This window comes from Elephas maximus, chromosome 20 (genome assembly GCF_024166365.1).
Source record: "Elephas maximus indicus isolate mEleMax1 chromosome 20, mEleMax1 primary haplotype, whole genome shotgun sequence".
NCBI classification, from domain to species: Eukaryota; Metazoa; Chordata; class Mammalia; order Proboscidea; family Elephantidae; genus Elephas; species Elephas maximus.
Genome location: NC_064838.1, coordinates 62,184,064 through 62,204,812, shown reverse-complemented (window position 1 = coordinate 62,204,812; position 20,749 = coordinate 62,184,064). Strand labels below are relative to the sequence as shown.

Below are 20,749 nucleotides of genomic sequence, written 5' to 3'. Positions count from 1 at the left end.
AGATTTTATTATGCCAATTGACTGAGATGTCCCCCGAAACCATGGTAGGGGACACTTTTTAAATGTATTTTTTTCATGATGTATATTTTGTAATCAGGAAACAATAAAATCAAAAATACTTTTAAAGCGAGATTTTCAATTTCCTCAACACAAGGAAGAAATCTTTCATGCTTCTTTTACAGGATAAAGGGCACAAGAAAAGCAAGTCTTCCTTGTTAGCTTCTCTTAAAAAGCTGCAATAGCCAATGAGGAGGTCTTGGAGCTCTCTTGTCCTGATATAGGCTTAGTGATCTTCAGTGTGACCTGGAGTGGGTGTGAAGGAGTCCAGGCTTACCTTCTTAAGGGTGTGACACAGCCTCTCCATTTCCACGTGGCTTTTAACCACTTATCTTCCAGAAAGACAGGGCTGGCCTTTCAGTTGGGCAAGCATCTGGCTCTGAGAATGAGGCATGCACGTCTCAAACTGCCTAGCGCTAAAGGGAAAAACCTCACAGAGCAGAAAGAAAAGAGACTCACTACCTAACCCATTGGATTGGATCCATAATCAACACACATGGAAGCAGCAGTGAAATAAAAGATCCATTGCGTTGAGCAAATGGGGGGGCAGAAGAACCCCTTAAAGTGTGAAAAAGCAAAGATGTCACCTTGAGGACTAAGGTGCACCTGGCCTAAGCCATGGTATTTTCAGTCACCTCATATGCATGTGAAAACTGGACAATGAATAAGGAAGATCAAAGAAAAATTGATGTCTTTCAATTGTGGTGTTGACAAAGAACACTGAATATACCGCGGACTGCCAAAAGAATGAACAACTCCGTCTTGGAAGACATAGACCAGAATGCTCCTTAAAACTAAGGATGATGAGACTAGGTCTCACATAGTTTGGGCATGTTGTCAGAAGGATCAGTCCCTGAAGGACATCGTGCTTGGTAAGACAGGGTCATTGAAAAAGGAAAACCCTCAAGAAGATGGATTGACAAAGTGGCTACAACAGTGGGATCGAGCATAGCAACAATTGTGAAGATGGCGCAGGACCTGGCAGTGTTTGGTTCTTTTGTGCGTGGGGTCGCAATGAGTCAAAAGCGACTCGTCGGCGCCTAACAACAGCAACAAATCCATAATGCACAACTCGCCTTCGGGAAGCAAGGACTACAACCCCCAGGATACAGTCACCTGGGCAGAAGTATCTCGCCTCTACTCTGATAGGAAATGACACAAGCAAGGCATTGTGCGACTCCGTCCGTCTCCTACTACGCATGCGCCTACTGGCCTCGCCCCCTCCGTTCTAGGAGCCGCTTCCGGAAGGTAGCGGCGGCGAGAGATGCACGTCAGTGTAGCTGGCCAATCCTGTGCTTGCGCAGGCGCAGTGTCTCGGGCAGCGCCGGAAGTGCAGGGGGATGGGGCGGCGGTGACGCGATTCTGTCCGCGTTGGAGGGGCTGGGCCGCCGCTGGAGTCGCCGCGGCCGCCGCGTGACGTGGCACAACCAGAACCTTAAAGCTGGAGCCGGAGCTGCCGCGCCAGTCGCCGGTCAGATCCTTGCCCGCTAGTTCTTGTCCCGGTTCTGACTGAAGCTTCGTCCAGTACGCCGGCCGGCCGTCCGTCCCTGCTGTTCTCATTCTTCCTCAGCTCTTTCTCTTCCCTCTCGCTCAGTTTGCCGGGAGTGTGAAAGGAGAAGGCCCGGGGACGCCCTAAACCCCTTCTGTTCCTGCCCATCGCAAGTGCCACTGCCGCCATGGGTCTCACCATCTCCTCTCTCTTTTCACGCCTTTTCGGCAAGAAGCAGATGCGCATTTTGATGGGTGAGTGAAGGATCGCGAGCCTCAGTGGGCCGAGGAAAGGCCGGGTCTCTCCGCTTAGGGCGGTCTCGGCCTGTTTTTTCCTTCGCCGACCGTGGTGGGGGAGGGGCGGTGGGCCGGGGGTCGGGAGGAGTTCTTAAGGGGGAAAAATGCGTTGAAGGGTGAGCAGTCGCCGCACATCTGTCGCCCAAAAGGGCAGGGACATGCCCGCGGGCAAGATTTCCTCCTTTTGGGTTTTGCTTTCTTCTTAATCCTATTGAAAGTCCCACCAGATTGGGCGGGGATGTGAGGAAATCGAACTCTCGGATCTCGCAGGGCCGAGCAGGCACGGGCCAGTCTCCGTCGGAGGGAGCGTTTTGACTCCCCTCTCCCCCGGTGTAGGCAGCGATCGGGAGGGAGGCAGAGCGAGTCCAGCCTTCCGCATCCCTCTTCCCGCTCGGTGCACACAGTGCACACTCCGACGGTATGTGAGTGAGCGGCCGCCGGGACCCGGAGCCGGCCGGGCAGGAAGTGACCAGGCCTAGCGCGGTGGCCAGGGAGCACGCCGGGTTCTGAAGAGTCCCGAGTTCTCAGCGCTCGCTTTGCTAAACTTTGCTTTGCGCTAGATTCTGCCTTTTTTTTTTTTTTCTTGGTGTTAGTAAGTTCACACCACGAAAACGGAGCTTACCGTGAATCTGTTTATTTTGGACGCTTGCAAAAACTTAGTCTATTTGGTTGACTCTCCTGTTTTCATTACTAACTTTTAGCCAGGTGGCTAAGGCTTAATGCACAAAAACTTTTAGAAACTGATTAAAACAAAGCTCGATAACAAATTTTTCAGTAACTAAACTGAACATCGTGACCCCAATATTTAGGGCCCATCACCCACTGCTGCCTACTCCATTCCGACTCATTGCGACCCTATAGGTCAGAGGAGAACTGCCTCCACTGAATTTCTAAGGCTGTAAATCTTTTGGGAAGCCAGCTGCCACGTCTTTCTCCCGCATACCTGCTGGTGGGTTCCAACCGCTGACCTTTTGGTTGGCAGCCGAACGCTTTAATCATTGCTCCTCCAAACAAACAAACAAAAAACAAACCCATTGCCATCCAGTCTATTCCGACTCATAGAGACCCTATAGGACAGTAGAATTGCTCCATAGCGTTTCCAAGGAGCGCCTGGTGGATTCGAACTGCTGACCTCTTGGTCAGCAGCCGTAACTCTTAACCGCTAAGCCACCAGGGTTTCCACTTGCCCTAGGGTAGCCTTGGGAAATGATAATTACAGCTTTTTTTTTGCCTTTTTAATTCTTTTAAAGAGTAGACTTTAAAAACTGCTTTTCAGAGTCGGGTTTTGCTCAGTTGAGAGAAGGGGCTGTCACTTGGGTGATGTAAGCATCTTCTCCCGGTAGTACTGTGAGTAGTCTCCACATCATAGCTAAACTCCATGGAGCTCCGCCCCCATCTTTGAACATTGAAATTTGTTGGTTCATTAGTTTGTTTTCTGGAGTGTGGTGGGGAGGCTTTATTTTTTGACCTCTTCTACCATCGAGGAAACCCTGGTGGCGTAGTGTTGAAGTGTTACGGCTGCTAACCAAAGGGTCGGCAGTTCAAATCCGCCAGGCCCTCCTTGGAAACTCTGTGGGGCAGTTCTACTCTGTCCTATAGGGTCGCTATGAGTCGGAATCCACTCGACGGCACGGGGCTGGGTCTTCTACCATCAAAGAATTCAAAAACAAGTTTTCTGTAATATCTCAAGGTATATAGGATATACATACTTAGTTCTTTTTTCACCTCCCTGTTAATCCAGTTTCTTTGCAATTAATGACAATTGGTAATTCATTTACAAAGTTAAATAAAAATATTTTGTTTTTCAGGGTTTCTCAGATTTCATTTATGGGGAGGACAGAATTAGTATAGGAGGACAAGGCTATTATTTAAGCTTTAAGTGGCTGAAATTGGAAGTCTGACAAGAGATCTGAAGTCAGTGGAAGGACTTTGGACTGTGATAAATAAATTTCCAGTCTGTTCCTTAGAGATTAAATAGTATGTGGTTGTGTTCCTGAAAATGTTGTGTGTTGGTCCTTTTAAGATTTATTGTGAGTGATTTTTCATTTCAGTCTTTTGCGATGGCTAAAGCTTGCAGCGAGAGAGGAAAAGTAGAATTATGTCCTAGCCCTTTCCCGTATTTACTCTCAGGAGTGACAGGGTGGTGCAAACAGTTAACACATTCAGCTGCTAACTGAAAGGTTGGAGGTTCGAGTCCAACCAGAGGCACCTCTGAAGAAAAAATAGCCGTTGAAAACCCTATGGGGCACAGTTTTACTCTCACACATGTGGGGTCGCTATGAGTTGGAATCAACTCTTTGACACCTGGTTATATTTACTATATTGAGAGACATTCTCCTCTCCTCCCCCCTACCCTCAAATGCTTGAAATAAAATAGAAAAGTATTTGATTTCTGCAGGGGATAGAAGTCATGATTTGGGATAATTCATTTTGTCAGATGTTTCATTACTGAGGTTTGCTATTTTTGTTTTGCACTTAATTTCGGGAAAACCAGGTTTCCTTCATTAAAAACACTTTGAGTCACAAGGTCAACTTTTATGCTAACTCATCAAATGAAGTATAAACATAGGAGGCATATGTACGTGGGGGAATATGTTAAGTGAATAGGCAGAAGGTGGTTTGGAAGTTTGCTGATTATTAGGTTTTATTCCATGTTTGTTAGAGATTGACAGCATAAAAAAGCTAAGCACTTTCAAGGTGGCTGTCCCTATTGAAGTATTAGAATTACCAGTCAATGATTGTTTTTTCCTTATGACATTAATATACTCTGGCAGGTCTGTGTGCTTCCTTTTCCTTTACGAGGCTTAGATAAAATTCATGCCTTCTCGAGTCATTGTTTTTTTGAGATTACCATTTTAAATTGTATTAAAAGATAGCAGTTTAATGTGTCTGATTTGCCAAATGGTTATGGAGTTTTAAATTTTACTCTTAAATCTGCTTTTTAAAAAGTTTAAAAAGGCATTTGAAATTAGTGTAATTAAAAATAAAAAGCTAACACAGTATCAGATTTAGAGTCCTCTGAACTTTTGATTGACAGTTGTTTATAATGGGGAAATTACTTATGTATTGTCGAGCTTAGATTCAAAAGTAACCAGTTTCCACCTTAGATTTCTCTTGTAGCCCAAGTTAGCAATCAACAACTTCTGTCCCAGTTAGAAATCAACAACTTCTGCAGTATCCTGTTTTAAGTCTGGTCTCCATATCTTGATCCGTGATCAAAAAAATTTTGGTATTGAATTCTCAAATTTTGTTTATATCCCAAAACATTAAGGCATTCTTTATCAATCATTAGTTCTAGTCTCTACTTTGGACTTTTCTGTTGAGAAGTTGAACAAGCGTTGCTTTCTAAAAGTTTGCTAATACTAGTATAGTTCTGAATTGCCTTGTATTATGTGACTGTGTGATTTTTTTAGGGGGGAGTAGAGAGACTTAGGAGGAAGGATTCTTGGCCAATTTTTAAATATTACCAGTATTTGAAGGAAAGCTTCAGGGTAAAAAGTGGTGTTTCTTACTTTTTCCCTAGCATATTTTATAAGTTCATTTATTATGTAATTTTTAATTTTTTTTCCTGATTCTAAAAATGTTCTTTTTGTTAAATTTAGAAAACATGGAAAAGAGTAAAGGTAATTACCTGTAATTCCACCATTCCATCATTATTAATATTTATTATATTTACTCTTCGCCTTTTAAGAGATTTTGTTCCTCGAAAATTGTAGTTATGTGTATACAGTTTTTTGGTTTTTTTTTGACTTTCATGTTATAAGCATTTTCTGATTGGTGAAGATTTCTTTAGTAGTTTTGCTGCTGTTAACACTTTGGTCACAAACACTTTTACAAAAATTTCATTTTACTTGGCTCCACAATCAATGCCAATGGAAGCAGCAGTCAGGAAAACAAAGGAGATATTACTTCCAGCGAATTTGCTGCAAAAGACCTCTTTAAAGTGTTTTAAAAAAAAAGCAACGATGTCACTTTGAGAACTAAAATGGGCCTGGCCAAGCCCTGGTTTTTTCATTCTCCTCATACGCATGTGAAAGCTAGACAGTGAGTAAGGAAGACTGAAGAAGAATTGATGCATTTGAATTGTGTTGGGTAGAATATTGAACTGCCAGGAGAACAAACAAATCTGTCTTGGAAGAAGTACAGCCAGAATGTCCTTGGAAGTGAGGACGGAGAGACTTCCTTCCACACACTTTGGATGTGTTATCAGGAGGGACCAGTGCCTGAAGAAGGACATCATGCTTAGTAAAGTACAGGGTCAGCAAAAAAGAGCGAGACCCTCTACGAGATGGACTCACACAGTGGCTGCAACAATGGGCTGAAATATAGCAATGATTGTGAGGATGGCCCGGGACTGGGCAGTGTTTCGTTCTGTTGTACATAGGGGTCGCTGTGAGTTGGAATCGACTTGACGGCACCTAACGACACCTTGGTCAAAGCACAGATCTAGTTAAGTAATTATTCTAGTATATCTGTCAAAACAGCAACTTGCTTATGGGGGTTGGGGCCAAGGACATTCCTGTACTGTACAGATTAGAGTTTTATCTTGGTTACTTGAGAATTGGTTACATAGTGAAACCTATGAGAGCCAGAACTCAGTGGAACTGCCTATTTTTTCAGGTCTTGCAAGTGTTTTGCCTTTGACAGGGCGCAATCTTACCACTTTTCATTCACTCATTTTAGTAGGAAATATTTGCGTTTTCCTTCTCTGTCAGGTTACTGCCTTACACAGGTTCCAGCATTCACAGGTTTACTGTAGTTTCATTTTGTGGAGAAATCTTGTTGCCAAATATTGCAACATTAAGGAAATACATACTTTAGGAAATAACTAAGGTGGCACAAAATTGTTAGACCAACATGATTTTGAGAAAAGAACTATCTAGCAAGTTTTCAGTGGTAATGGTTTATAATTGGTGTATAATAAAGTTCACTGTAGATGTGCTTTTTAAAGAAATTTTTTTTTACTCTTTTGTTTTGCATTTATACAGCCCTGTGATTTAGGGGAAACCCTGATGGCTTGGTGGTTAAGTGCTACGGCTGCTAACCAGAAGGCCGGCGGCTCGAATCCACCAGGTGCTCCTTGGAAACTGTGGGGCAGTTCTACTTTGTCCTATAGGGTCGCTATGAGTTGGAATCGACTCGACAGCAACGGGTTTTTTTGGTTTTGTGATTTAGGGTGCAGCTGCAAAAGATATCTTTGTGATTTTAGAATCTTTTTTTTTTGTTACTGTGAGCCACTAAACTGTCTTGTAATTTTTATTTTAAAAATAACTTGGGTTAATGCTTAGAGACTTTATGGTTGGAGTGTTTTGTAAATAACTTCCTGTTGTTTTTTTAATGAAAGTTAGTAGTATATAACATATATTCAAGGCCTTCAAATAGATACATCATAAATTTTAGTAAAGGAAATTCACTCACTTGGTAAGAGTTTTTTTATACATAAATGTAGTATGTGTTGGGAAAAAGCCCTAACAACATATAAGTAAAAGAAACTAGTGAATGTGCATACAAGCTGGTATTGAACTTCTATTAAAATAAAAATTGAATCACACCATACCTACTTTTCTATGACTTAAAATATTTGGCCTGGATTTCTTCCATTCTTTCATGGATTTATATTGTTTTCAAATGGTGGTATCAGGTCCAGTTGACCTGCAGGCACTAACATTCTCAAAACCTTTCTTAAGTGTTTTGACTTGGGCTTAATCATATTTGGACTTACTTAAAGGTGAATTTTGAATTTATTTAAAAATCTGATCAAAATCACGTGAGATCTTAGGCTTTCAAGGGACTTAGCTTTGTAGAACAATTAAAGGATTAGGATTTTTACCTCCTAAGTTTTTTAGTTAAGATGCCAGGCTTTAAGGTGACTATTTTGTTTGTGTATTTTTAAAAAAATTGTTTTCTGATCTTTCTGATACTGTTACATACTAAAAAAGTAACACTTGGTGGAGCCCTGGTGGTACAGTGGTTACAAGCACAGGCAGCTAGCCAGAAGGTCAGCAGTTCGAATCCACCAGCTGCTTCTTGGAAACCCTATGGGGCAGTTCTGCTCTGTCTTGTAGGGTTGCTATGAGTCAGAATCGAGTCAACAGCAGTAGGTTTATTTTTGTGGTAAAAAATTTTTTTTTTATTTCTGTGAATGAAGGTTTGGAGTGGGTTGTTCACTCTGACTAGTAAAATATAGTAGTATTTTGGAAAGAGTAAGTCTGACTCCCAGTAGGAAGAAATGGGAAAAAGGGTTTGATTAGAAGGCAAGGAATAAGAAGGCATAAGAACTTTCAGTCTCTAGAGGGGTCCTAAAGCTCTCCTTTGTAGGGTACAAAACAATGTTACTGTACAGGGGGAAGGAATATGAATTGCTTATTGTCTTCAGCTGTGCTTTGGAGGAGCTGATAAAAGTTAAAATACTTGCAAAGGAATGCAAATTAGATAAGTAAGGTGATGTCAGCTAAGTCATGCTTTGATTTAAATATTTAAAAAGTGGCCTTGCTTAAATTAATACTCAGTTGAATTGATTTCAAAATCTGTGATAGCATAAGTTCAGATAGTTGAATGTGATGTCCCTAAGACAACGATAAATTTAATCAGGTTTTCAGATACTGATCTTTTGTTTATGAAGGCTTTAGCAAACAATGTAGAATATGCAGGTTTTGAGAGATTCGTAGTTTTTTGAATTTAATTGATACTTTTTAAGTATTTGATTTGCTGTTCAGTATCACTACCATAGGAGCCCTGGTGGTGTAGTGGTTAAGAGGTATGGCTGCTAACTGAAAGGTTGGCGCTTGGAATCCGCCAGCCTCTCCTTGGAAACCCTATGGGGCAGTTCTCTCTCCTGTAGGGTCGCTATGAGTTGGAATTGACTGGACCACAATGGGTTTTTTAAAACACTGCCATAAATCACTGCCTCTTGTTCTGTTGTGGAATTTTTCACAAATGCATTATGCCATACTTGTATAATTGCCTCAAATGAATCATTTTAAGATTTTAGACATTACTTATTAGGGCTGAATATGATAGAGCCATTTTTTACAACCCAAATTAACCAGACTTTTGTTCTGATTTCTTTGCATTTGATGTTGAAATAGATTTACATCGGATTAAAACTGGCTTGCACCTCATGCACAGTTACCATCTGTCAGTGGAGGCTTGCATGCTGCTATGATGCTGGACAGGTTTCAGTGGAGCTTCTAGACTAAGACTAGGAAGAAAGGCCTGACACTCTACTTCCAAAAAATCAGCCAGTGAAAACCCAATGGATCACAGTGGCTGCTCACACAGGACTGGGCAGCATTTTGTCCCGTCGTTCATGGGTCAACATGCGTTGGGGGCTGATGGCAGTTAACAACAAAATTGTCTTCTTCATTATCGCTGTAAGGGAACTAGGGCGTAGTTATGCTATGCCTACCCCCCAACATTAAGACCTTTTTACCCAGATTTTGTAAATAAAAGGAAACTGAGTTTGCTAAATGTACGGTAATTTTTTTTTTTTAATGTGCTTTAAGTGAAAGCTTACAAGTCAGCTTCTCATATAAAAATTTATGTGCACTTTGCTGTATACTCCTAGTTGTTCTGCCCCTAATGAGACAGCACACTCCTTCCCTCCACTCTCTCTTTTCCTGTCCATTCGGCCAGCTTCTGACCCCCTCTGCCCTCTTACCTCTCCTCCAGGCAGGAGCTGCCCACGTAGTCTCATGTGTCTGCTTGATGCAAGAAGCTCATTCTTCACCGGTAGCATTTTCTATACCATAAAAAGAAAAACACCCCTGTCTGAAGAGTTGGCCTTGGGAATGGTTCCTGTGTTGGGCTAGCAGAAGGTCTGGAGACCGTGACCCCTGAGGTCTTGCTAGTCTCAGTCAGACCATTAAGTCTGGTCTTTTTACAAGAATCTGAGGTCTGCATCCCACTGCTCTCCTGCTCCCTCACTTATTCTTATGATCGCTGATTCACTTTCTAATTTGTGTTTTAAAAAATGGCAGTTTGTGAAATAAATAAGGACTTGAGTTGGAAGAAATCTTAGATTATGTGATCCAGTCCCCTTATTTTATGACTAATTTCTCTGGTCTCAGTTCCCTAAAGTGACCTGCTTAAAGGTACTCAGTTTTTGACAAAGCTAGAGACAGGAGCCTGAGTCAGCTAGGTACTCTTTTCTCTTGACTACTGTGTTATATGATGTCTTTCTGGGTCTAAAAAGAAAAATGGAAAGACTTTCTGTAGGAAGTTTTGCTTTTGGCTGAGAATCAAAAATGAGATAATTTTATTTCCAAGTCTATTATTTGTGCCTTGCGCTCAGCTTTTACTTTCAAACTATACTTTTGTTGTAGAATTATTTCTTAGTGTGTGCTTTTGGTCTGCATTTAAAATCTAAAATGTCATCTTTTTCTCCTAGTTGGATTGGATGCTGCTGGCAAGACGACCATTCTGTATAAACTGAAGTTAGGAGAGATAGTCACCACCATTCCTACTATTGGTAAGAAAGTTGGCAAATGACTTTATGTCATAATAATATATTGTAAAGTGAAATAAAATGGAGTTTAATTTTGAAAAAAACTTACATTTTGAAACTTATTTTTTTCACCTTTTATAAAAATTGTGCTTTAAATGGAGGCCTACAGAGTAAATTAGTTTCTCATTAAACAATATCCATATTGTTTTGTGACATTGGTTGCCAACTCTGTGATGTGCCAACCCTCTCCCCTTCTTGACCTTGGGAAAACTGTATCCAGTAGGACTTTAAAAAACCAATTGTAAGAGAATTTCACAATAAAGGGGTTTATTTTCTTAATGACATTTTATTGTATACAGTGGTCATTTTTTATTTTTATTTTTTGAAGGTTTTAATGTGGAAACAGTAGAATACAAGAACATTTGTTTCACGGTATGGGATGTTGGTGGTCAAGATAAAATTAGGCCTCTCTGGAGGCATTACTTCCAAAATACCCAGGTGAGGAATGCTATACATTTTTACAACTTTGTGTTTTATGCTGTAAAGTTTACAGTAGTGTATATAGTGTTTACTTGGGTGTTGGGGTTCACTGTGTGTGAGTTGACTTTCTTATCACTACTTTCATATTCAGTGGACTCATCTTGGTTGTGAAGGCTAAATTATCTGGGGTGAAAGACATGGTGATCATAGTAAGATTTTGAGTGAAGGATGGGGGTGGGTAGTAGGTGTGGTTCTCAAGACTGAATTAGGTTTCATTACTATTTCAAATGGTTTCATTCTTAGTTTAGAAAGTAAGGCCTGTGTAATTTTCTGTCACTGTAGTTTTTTTTGTAGTTTAGGGAATGTAAGACAATTGATAGTCCTTCTATTAGCTCATTTAGGTTTTTACTATATTAAAAAATATTTTAAGAAAAAAATACATTAAAGTAGATCCATTCTGCTGATTTGTAAGGTATTTTTTATTACCGTGTAGTATATATATATTTTTTTTTAGTATATATACTACTCACCTTCCATGTGGGAGACCTAGTTTGATTCCTGGCCAGTGCACCTCAAGCACAGCCACCATCTGTCTGTCAGTGGAGGCTTGGATGTTGCTATGATGCTCAACAGGTTTCAGCAGAGCTTACAGACTAAGACTAAGACAGACTAGGAGAAAGGCCTGGTGATCTAATTCCAAAAAATCATCCAGTGAAAACTCCAGGGTGATCACGGTTAGACTGTGATATGCATGGGATCACCATGAGTCGGGGGCCGACTTGATGGGAGCTCACACAACAGATATACAGGCATGGAAGAGAATGTAGTGATTCTGTAGAGCAGAGGTTACCAAACTTGGCGGCTCACTAGACTCAGCTGGAAGGCTTTAACAATCCCAAAGCCCAGATCATAGCCCCAGACCACTGGGATTGGAAGGCAGGCATGAGAAGTGCGTATGAATCACTCGGGTATCTTGTTAAAATACAGATTCTGATTCATTAGGTCCTGGGTAAGACCTGAGATTCTGCATTTTTAGCAAGTTCTCAGGTGGTGCTGACGCTGTTGAGGAGAAAGGCTCTAGTCCAGGGTTTCTTAGTAGCAGCACTGTTGGCGTTTTGGGCTGGATAATTCTTTGATGTAGACAAACTCTTCAGATGCTTGTGGCAACCCCGACTGCACCCAGTTATGACAGCCAAAAATGTTTCCATACATTGCCAGACATTCCCAGGGCACAAAATTTCCCCATTGAGAGCCACTGCTCTGATCTAACCATCTTCTTTTGTAGATGAGGAAACTAAAGCTTAAAATGACTTAGCTAAGACTGGAGAGCTGGTTCTTGTTCATCCTTTATCTCTAGCTACCTGGTCTCAACTCTTGTCTTTTCCACTACACCAGGAGTTTCTCATTAGATTCCGTTTACTACTGGGGTTGATTTCTCCTTCCCCTGCAAAGTAAATTGTGATATTATAAGCATTTTCTGTGTTTAAGTTTCTAGATGCCACTCTTGGTCTTTTAACTCTAAAAACATTGTATACAAGTGAGGTATGTTGTCATATGCTCAGTTGATTCCAAGTCATAGAAACCCTATAGGATAGAGTAAAACCACCCCATAGAGTTTCCTAGGCTGTAGTCTTTATGGGAGCAGATTGCCAGGTCTTTGCTCTCACAGAGCCACTGGGGGGTTTGAACTGTGACCTTCCAGTTAGCAGCTGAGCGGTTAACCTTTGTGCCACCAGGGCTCAAGTGAGGTATAAAACCCACTGCAATCAAGTCAGTTTGACTTGTAGCAACCCTATAGGACAGCATAGAACTGCCCCATAGAGTTTCTAAAAAACTGTGTAAATCTTTGCCATGGAGCAGCTGGTGGGTTTGAACCACTGACCTTTTGGTTAGCAGCCAAGTGCTTTAGCAACTGCCCTACCAGAGCTCTTTCAAGTGAGGCATTCAGGAGGCTTCCAGGGGAGTAGCTGGAATCACTGAGTTTAAGTAGTATGTCATATAAAATAAGTGGCATGCTTTTTTAATTTAAAAACAAAAGTGTTAATGCTGCTGTGTTTAGAAAAGGTATTTTGACGTACAGTCTTGTGCTTAAAAAACCCTTATTATGGAAATTTTCAAACATTCACAGAAGTAAAGGGAATAGCTTAATGAAGTCCCATATATATAGTTAATAACCAGCTTCAGGCCACTACTGTTTAATCTATATCCTTCCCTAAAGTGCTGCACTGCCTGAATTATTTTTAAGTCAGTCATAAGGAACATACTTTTGAAGTAGAGTTAGATATGAAGTAAAGCCTTGTTAATCCTAAACCTTGTAAAAGGCAACCCTGGTCTTATCCCTAGACTTGTTTAGAATGCTCAATAATTTACTTTCAGTGCTTGAGATTAGACCCATTCCTGGCCTTCTGGACCACTTAGACTCTGAAGCCCAGGTACTTCTTCCTGAGAGCTCATGCCCTCTGGGCAAAACTTTGTTACCTAATAGAACCAGCTTTTTCAGCATTCCCAATCACTTCTAGCTGTGAAATTTAAAATAAACTAATTATAGATAGCAAATAGCTGTGTTTCTAATTCATATGAACAATCTTCTAGCTGTGAAATTTAAAATAAACTAATTATAGATAGCAAATAGCTGTGTTTCTAATTCATATGAACAATCCAGGAGACGGTGTTTCTAGTAGTAAATTCCTCTCCCTCTTGAGATAGTGCCAGTTATTTGCTGTTTTACATAAGTAAGTAAGTGTTTGGCCTTTTAAATAATTTTTTTTTACAGTAGCCAACTTTTCTCTAGAATCCTAGCTTTTTACGCTCTTGATTCTGGCTGTCCCAGAAAGGGAATAATTTGGAATTTATTCCTAAAATTTCCCTCCTCAATAATATTACTTTGGGACTAATAGAATTACTGCTAACCTTCTTTTTGTTAAGAATTTGTTATCTGATCAAGTGAACTTTGAATTTTTCTTGATGTATTTTGCTTAAGATTGCCTCTGATTCTAGAGTTGGCAGGGAACATTCTGGAGCAAGACTACCTTTTCCTTTCCTGATAAGCATATAAAAACTGCTGTAACCTCCCTCCCTTTCCTTTTTAATTTTATCTACACTTCGTGTATGTCTTTGAGCGACCAAGTTTATTCAGTTAGTTAAGTTCGTGATTCTTTAGTTGTTTCTTTTGTCCCCACCTTGTGGCCATTTTGCTACTTAACACTTTCCTACACTTAAATGTAGTAGGGAAAAGGACAGAATCGATTCCATAGTATAGTTGAAAAGAGTGATCGATTGGGGAAGAGTAGGATATTTTTTAGATCTGAAGTAACATTAATAAGTTGAAATGACAAACAGTACTTCAGTTTTTAGAGACTTGAGTTCATTCTTTCGTTTTTGTATGAGACATTTCTTCCTGACTTCTAGCCCTTGACATGATTTTGTGCCTATAGTTATTCATAGTTAGCAAGTCCTTTAAATTTAACTGTTGTAATTTATTGAAACAATTTCTCTCTAGGGTCTTATTTTTGTGGTAGATAGCAATGATCGTGAAAGAATTCAGGAAGGAGCAGAAGAACTGCAGAAAATGGTAAGAATATATTTGAAATTAATTGCATTTCCAAGATGTTTTCCTATGTGATGGCAGTGGTGTTAGTGGTTGGTTCATTTTAACTGTGATTTCAAAAAATCAAAAACCAAACTCAGTGCTGTCGAGTCGATTCCGACTCATAGCGACCCTATAGGACAGAGTAGAACTGCCCCATAGAGTTTCCAAGGAGTGCCTGGCGGATTTGAACTGCCGACCCTTTGGTTAGCAGCCGTAATACTTAAGCACTACGCCACTAGGGTTTACAAACTGTGATTAGATTTCATAAACATTTTTTTTTTTTTTTTTGAGGGAGAACCTTGTCATCTCGGGTTCTTAGAAATGCATGTAAAAATCTGTATAGAGCATTTTTAAAACACGTTGGAGGATAGCTAAGTAAGTTGGGGAGAAGCCCTAGCTAGTTTTTAGAATGCTCCATGGGTGATTTTGATGCATATCTATGGTGGAGGATGTCTGATTTAGTCCAGAAAACCAAAAAAACCTAACCCATTGCCATCAGCTCAAAGTGAATCTGTAGGATAGAGCAGAACTGCTCCATAGGGTTTCCAAGGAGTGGCTGGTGGATTTGAACTGCTGACCTTTGGGTTACTAGCTGTAACATGCCATAGCTATTAACCACTGTGCCACCATGGCCCCTGTGATTTAGTCCAGTTCTTTATTTTATAAATATTAAATCTATAGTTTTTTTTTTATTATTTTTATTGTGCTTTAAGTGAAAGTTTACAAATCAAGTCAGTCTCTCACACAAAAACTTATATACACTTTGCTACACACTCCCAATTACTCTCCCCCTAATGAGACAGCCCCCTAAATCTATAGTTTTGAAGTTGTCACTTTTTCTCAAGATTATCTGGTTCAGTTTTCTCTATGCTGTGCCTGTAATGACTTTAGAAGTGTTTTGTAATTGTAAAGAATTTCACCTGATAGTAGTGGCGTTTTTTTTTTACAGTGGCATTTTGGTCTTGCTCAGATTAATATTTTCTACCATAAATATTAGTATTTATGTTGTTAAAAACCCTGAGGAGAGATAAATTGTTGAGGAGCCTTTTTAGAAGAACTTCGTCATGGTTTTGCACTCGGAACTGTAACGTGTTTACTGAGATGAACTCCTGATGCTCATTCACCGCCCCTGAGGCTGGAATGCAGCTTGTGAAATGACCGTGTAACTAAGTCACCAGTGATTTTTTCCCCTAATGAAGTAAATGTCACCAACTTCTACTCTTTTTTTTTTTTTTACAGCTTTATTGAGATAAAATTCACCCGTTTAAAAAATAACAAGTCAGTGGCTTTTAGTGTATTTACAAAGTTGTACAACCAGCATCACAGTCTAATTTTAGAACATGTTTATCACCCCCAAAAGAAACCACATAACCATTAACAGTGACTCCTCTTCCCCCTCCTACCATTTTCTACTCTTTGGTACTATTCTGGCATTTTTCATGATGTTGCTAAACCAAAAAAAAAAAGAGCAAACCCGCTGCTGTCGGGTTGATTCCGACTCATAGTGACCCTATTAGACAAAACAGAACTGGCCCATAGGGTTTCCAAGGCTGTAAATCTTTAGGAAAGCAGGTTGCCACATCTTTCTCCACAGAGCAGCTGGTGAGTTAGGACTGCTGACCTTTTGGTTAGCAGCTGAGCACTTTAAACACTGTGCCACTAGGGTTAATGCCCTAAAATTGGGATGTCATACTGCTGTTGCCTGGTCTAGCTGGTTGGAAAAGATGAAAGTCCAAAAAGAATCATCATCTAAATACTTGTACTGCTAAGTACCATAAGATCCTGTTTTAAATACCTATTCCCGTCTGCACGTCAGTGTTGACCCTCAGAGGATCATCAGGAAGGCTGAAAAGTGGGGAGTGTAGGATGGTTGGTTTGAGAAAGTTTCACTTTACTCGAAAGCATCTGATTGTTTGCACTAGATTTAAAAACTGAAGGATATGAGATTTGACCCTTCTGTGCTCATGGGTACCTCTAGGGCCCAAGTACTTTTTCTGCCTCTTAAGGTTTATAGGGAAGCTGCTGTACCACTGACAATGTGTGCTGCTGCAAGCCAGGGGCCTTTATGACTGTGTGAAACCGAAGGAATGGATGTGTGCAGCAAATTACTGCTTTTACAGGGTATTGTATGAGGCATCTGAATTTTTGGTAGGAAAAATAGAAGTTTTGAGAATTTTTATTTGTTACACATATGTATCAATAGACCCCGGTGGGAACTCTGGGTTATAATTAGTGGTACTTCATATGTATGTACTACTAAACGCTTAGGGTCAGCTTGTGGGAGGGGGCAAGAAAAAAAAATCCATACTACCTACCAAAAATTCAGATACCCTCAGCGATTCAGTGTGCTTCCGTTAATGAAAACACGTGATATCAACAAAAAATTGAAAGCAGAAAATAATTAAGTTACAGGACTACCTGAACCTTTGTGTAGAGTATTAATTTAGGTTGATGTTCAAAACGTATTTAAGGTTGAATAACGGGTATGTGCAGCGGTATAGTGTTTCACCCAGTTTGTTACAGTAACTGGATTCTAGTTCCAGAGTCACTGACACCTGAGCTTTGATTTCCAGCTTCAGGAAGATGAGTTGCGAGATGCAGTGCTGCTGCTTTTTGCAAACAAACAAGATTTGCCAAATGCTATGGCCATCAGTGAAATGACAGATAAATTGGGTCTTCAGTCTCTTCGTAACAGAACAGTAAGTATTTGGAGGTTTATATTAAGCTAGTATTCAATTTAAACATCAATTAATTATGTCATTTGAACAGCTAAAAAAAAATACGGTAATATCCTGTTGCTTACACAAAAGTGAGCCATTTCACATTTAATGTTAACTTTATCCTCAAAATGTTCAGTATTGCTAACAATAAGGAAAACCACACTGTAGGAGAATTGGAATATCTAAAGACTTGATATTCTTAATTTTAATTCTGTATCTTTTGTATAGCTCTACAGGAAATGTTTTATAATTTGGTTTGCTTATTAAGGGTCTAGTGTTTTGCAGCCATATTTTAGATAATATTGTTCTGTATTGTTTGTAATCATCAAAAGCTTTTGTAGGAAACCATAATTACAGTATTAAACAAGATTCTAAGATATTTCAAATACAAGATTATAAGAAATGTACTTGTTTTCAAGTAGCTTACCATTTTAATGATTGGAATATTGGCAAAAAAAATCATGTATTGGTGCCACAAACAATTAGTGTGTCACGTGCTGTACAGTCGTCTGCCTTCGCTTGTCACAAGGCAGGTGCTGTGCTGTGGCACTGAGACTGTGCTGTGGCACTGAGACTGTGCAGCCTGACATGTCCCTGGCTGATTTAAACAAGATACGGTGTAAATAGTAAGTTTTCCGTGATGTGAAGGCACGAATTCATGCCATTCCCCAGCTTTCTAGGTTACTGGGGTGTTTGTTGCTCAAATGCTAATTGCCACCATGGTGTACTTACAGTGACCTTGCAAATGAAAGCAAAATAAAACTTCAGTTAACAAAATAATAAAAATAAGTTATCCTGTAAAGGTAATTGGGTTGCTTTTTAGGTCTTTTCTTGACACTTGTAACTTTTTATGGGATTTTATACAGTTACTAGAGATAAAAATTCATTGCCATTTTTAGAAGTGGAACTTTTTGGAATGCACGAGGCTAAAGATAATGAAATTATCTGAAAAGCTTTGCCCCTAAAATGTCAACAACCCTTCTACTCAAAATTTTGCCTTTTCTGCTTTGAACTTAGTTTTATAGGAAATAAGGAGGTTAAAAGAACTAGGTGGATAACTACTTTTCCCATGGATGTTCTCTTTAGATGAAGTAGTGGGTAGTTCGGTAGTTGATGAAGTCCAGTGAATAGGTAGGTGTAGCATTAGATATGAAGAGAGGTTTGGTTTTTGTTTTTTTTTTTTTGAGAAATAGGAGTTATAGAAGACTCCGAAAGGATAATTTTGAGTGATCTGCAGTTACTGAGATCATCAAATATAAAATTATTTGTTAATGAGATATAATACTTTAATATGTTTATACACGTTCATCCTTGTGTGTGTGTGTATATATGTGTATATATATATATGGGGTTTTTTCCCCCCCATTTTCCTGTGCATTTATGTAACTGGTGACTCAGTAACATGGGATTTGTGAAAAATAATTTTCTGATTTTATCCTTTGAACGATCAACTGTGCAAGACCAAATGGTCAATGTTTACTCCAAAGTAAAGGTGAAAAGGCAAGAAGGGGCGGGGAAGCTGGATGGATGGAAACAGGGCAGGTGGGGTGGCAACAGTGAGAGTGCTGACACATCGCGAGGATTGTAACCCACGTCACAGAACCATTTGTGTATGAATTGTTGATTGGGAGTCTAATTGGCTGTGTAAACTTTCGGCTAAAACACAATATTTAAGCACATCATTTTGTTAATCAGGTATTTTCTTGTTGCCTTTCTTTACAGTGGTATGTTCAAGCCACTTGTGCTACACAAGGAACTGGTCTGTATGAGGGACTTGACTGGCTGTCAAATGAGCTTTCAAAACGTTAAGTGAAACTGGATCTCTGACCAAGGACACGTTTGATAGAGTTGGTCTAGGCTTGTTACAACAAAATTAGTTTGCATCTTGGTTATTAAACAGTGTATGGGACTGGTTTTGGGCAGAATATGACAGCGTTTAAACTTTGTTGCCAATTATTGTTTACCAAGTGGAATATTGCTATTTAGCAATATGCTTGGTTTTAAAGAAATTCTCCTGAACTTGGAAAAAGAAGTGTCCTCTTTTAATTTTACTTCCCTTAAGCCTAAATGCCTGGACATAGCTATGTGAGACCTTTAAGTAAATCCGTTTTGAATGTCTTTTGAGCCCACAAGATAAGGTTGTAAAGTTACCCCTTTGCTACTTTCCTGATATCTTGATCATTCCGGGGACAGTCTGCTGATTAAAAGTATAGCATTCCATTGGTATTTATTTTGCTCCCTTGCCAAAAAGATTTTCTAATAATGCTTGTGCCAGCCAGGGAAGTGCTCCAAAACACTATTCAGATACCTTGCACTGAGGAACTTTTTTTATTGCCATTGTTGACTCCTGGCTTCCATCAGCCAAACAACCTTGGTGTGGTTTGGAATTGATAGCTAATTAGTTCTGTGCTGGTTGCAAAGAGTTCCCCAATTGAGATGATTTTTAATACTCAGCAGGTTGTCTTCCTTTACATTGTTATCTTTTTATGTTGCATGTTGCTTTCGGTATCACCCTGACTCTTTGCCCAGTATGGTAGTTCTCCTGATGTGTTGTTTATTGGTGAACATATCTTCATGAAGAATTTTTGGAAAACTCATCAAAGGCAATGAATAGGTTTCTTCATAACCCATTTGGAATTATTCCTAATAAAATGATAAAATATGTAATTGTGTGTGTTATTTTTGTGTCTTGAACATATTTGAAATGAATTTCAACAAAGTTGGTTTGCATATTTTACATACCATGAACAATAATACAGATCCCAGGGGGTTTGCTGCTTGTTTAAATTAGACATAAAATATGGGTTGTTATGTGTATAACACTGGGGAGCATCTTCAAAATTCATTTCTCTTTGATAAAATAGGATTTTGATGCTGTAGATTTCCAAAGTCCAGTCAAGAAAAGCTGTAATAAAATGAACTGCCCAAAAAGCATGTGTTTGTTTCATAGCTAACAGTAGTTTAAGAAAATCAAGTGTGATTTGCATGGAAGAGTACATACACTGTTGGTGGTGTTACTCTTCTGCAAAGAATAAAATTCACAAGCACATTTCTTTTAACTTCACAAATTTCAAAACTTCAACAGAAAGATACATGTGATGATTTTTTTTTTTGAGAGCCCTTTAAAACAATAAAGATACACCTCAGGTCAGCTACATTTATGGCATTATTAAGGATTCACCTTGATAACCTTATAAGTAAATTAGTTTTTAAGTCTACATTCTAATGTATTTTATACATTAATGTATTTTATAAACCTTGTTTTTTTATGGGTTTTTTTTTTTTTTTGTACTTCAGATGTTTTAGAGAACAAACTAGTTTCCCACACATCGTTCTGTGACACCTGTTAACAACCCCATGACATGTCAACATTCTCCCTTCTCAACCCTGGGTTCCCTATTACCAGCTTTCCTGTTCCTCCTGCCTTCCAGTCCCTGTCCCAGGGCTGGTGTGCCTATTTAGTCTTTTGTTCCACAGGCCTGTTCAATCTTTGGCTGAAGGGTGAACCTCAGGAGTGGCCTTATTACTGAGCTGAAAGGGTGCCCAGGGGCCATACTCTCAGGGTTTCTCTAGTCTCTGTCAGGCCAGCAAGTCTGGTCTTTTCTTTTTGAGTTAGAATTTTCTACGTTTTTCTCCAGCTCTCTCCGTGACCCTCTATTTTGAGCCCTGTCA

General features: G+C 39.6%; 1 protein-coding gene across 1 annotated transcript; it reads left to right on the top strand.

The window, feature by feature from the left end:
• Positions 1-1,425: 1,425 nt before the first annotated feature.
• ARF4 (ADP ribosylation factor 4) lies at positions 1,426-19,744 on the top strand. Its single transcript, XM_049862621.1, has 6 exons — positions 1,426-1,800; positions 10,232-10,312; positions 10,677-10,786; positions 14,268-14,339; positions 16,931-17,056; positions 18,800-19,744. Exons 1-6 carry the CDS (start codon positions 1,734-1,736, stop codon positions 18,884-18,886), a joined length of 543 nt encoding a protein of 180 aa, XP_049718578.1. The 5' UTR covers positions 1,426-1,733; the 3' UTR covers positions 18,887-19,744.
• The last annotated feature ends 1,005 nt before the right edge of the window (positions 19,745-20,749 follow it).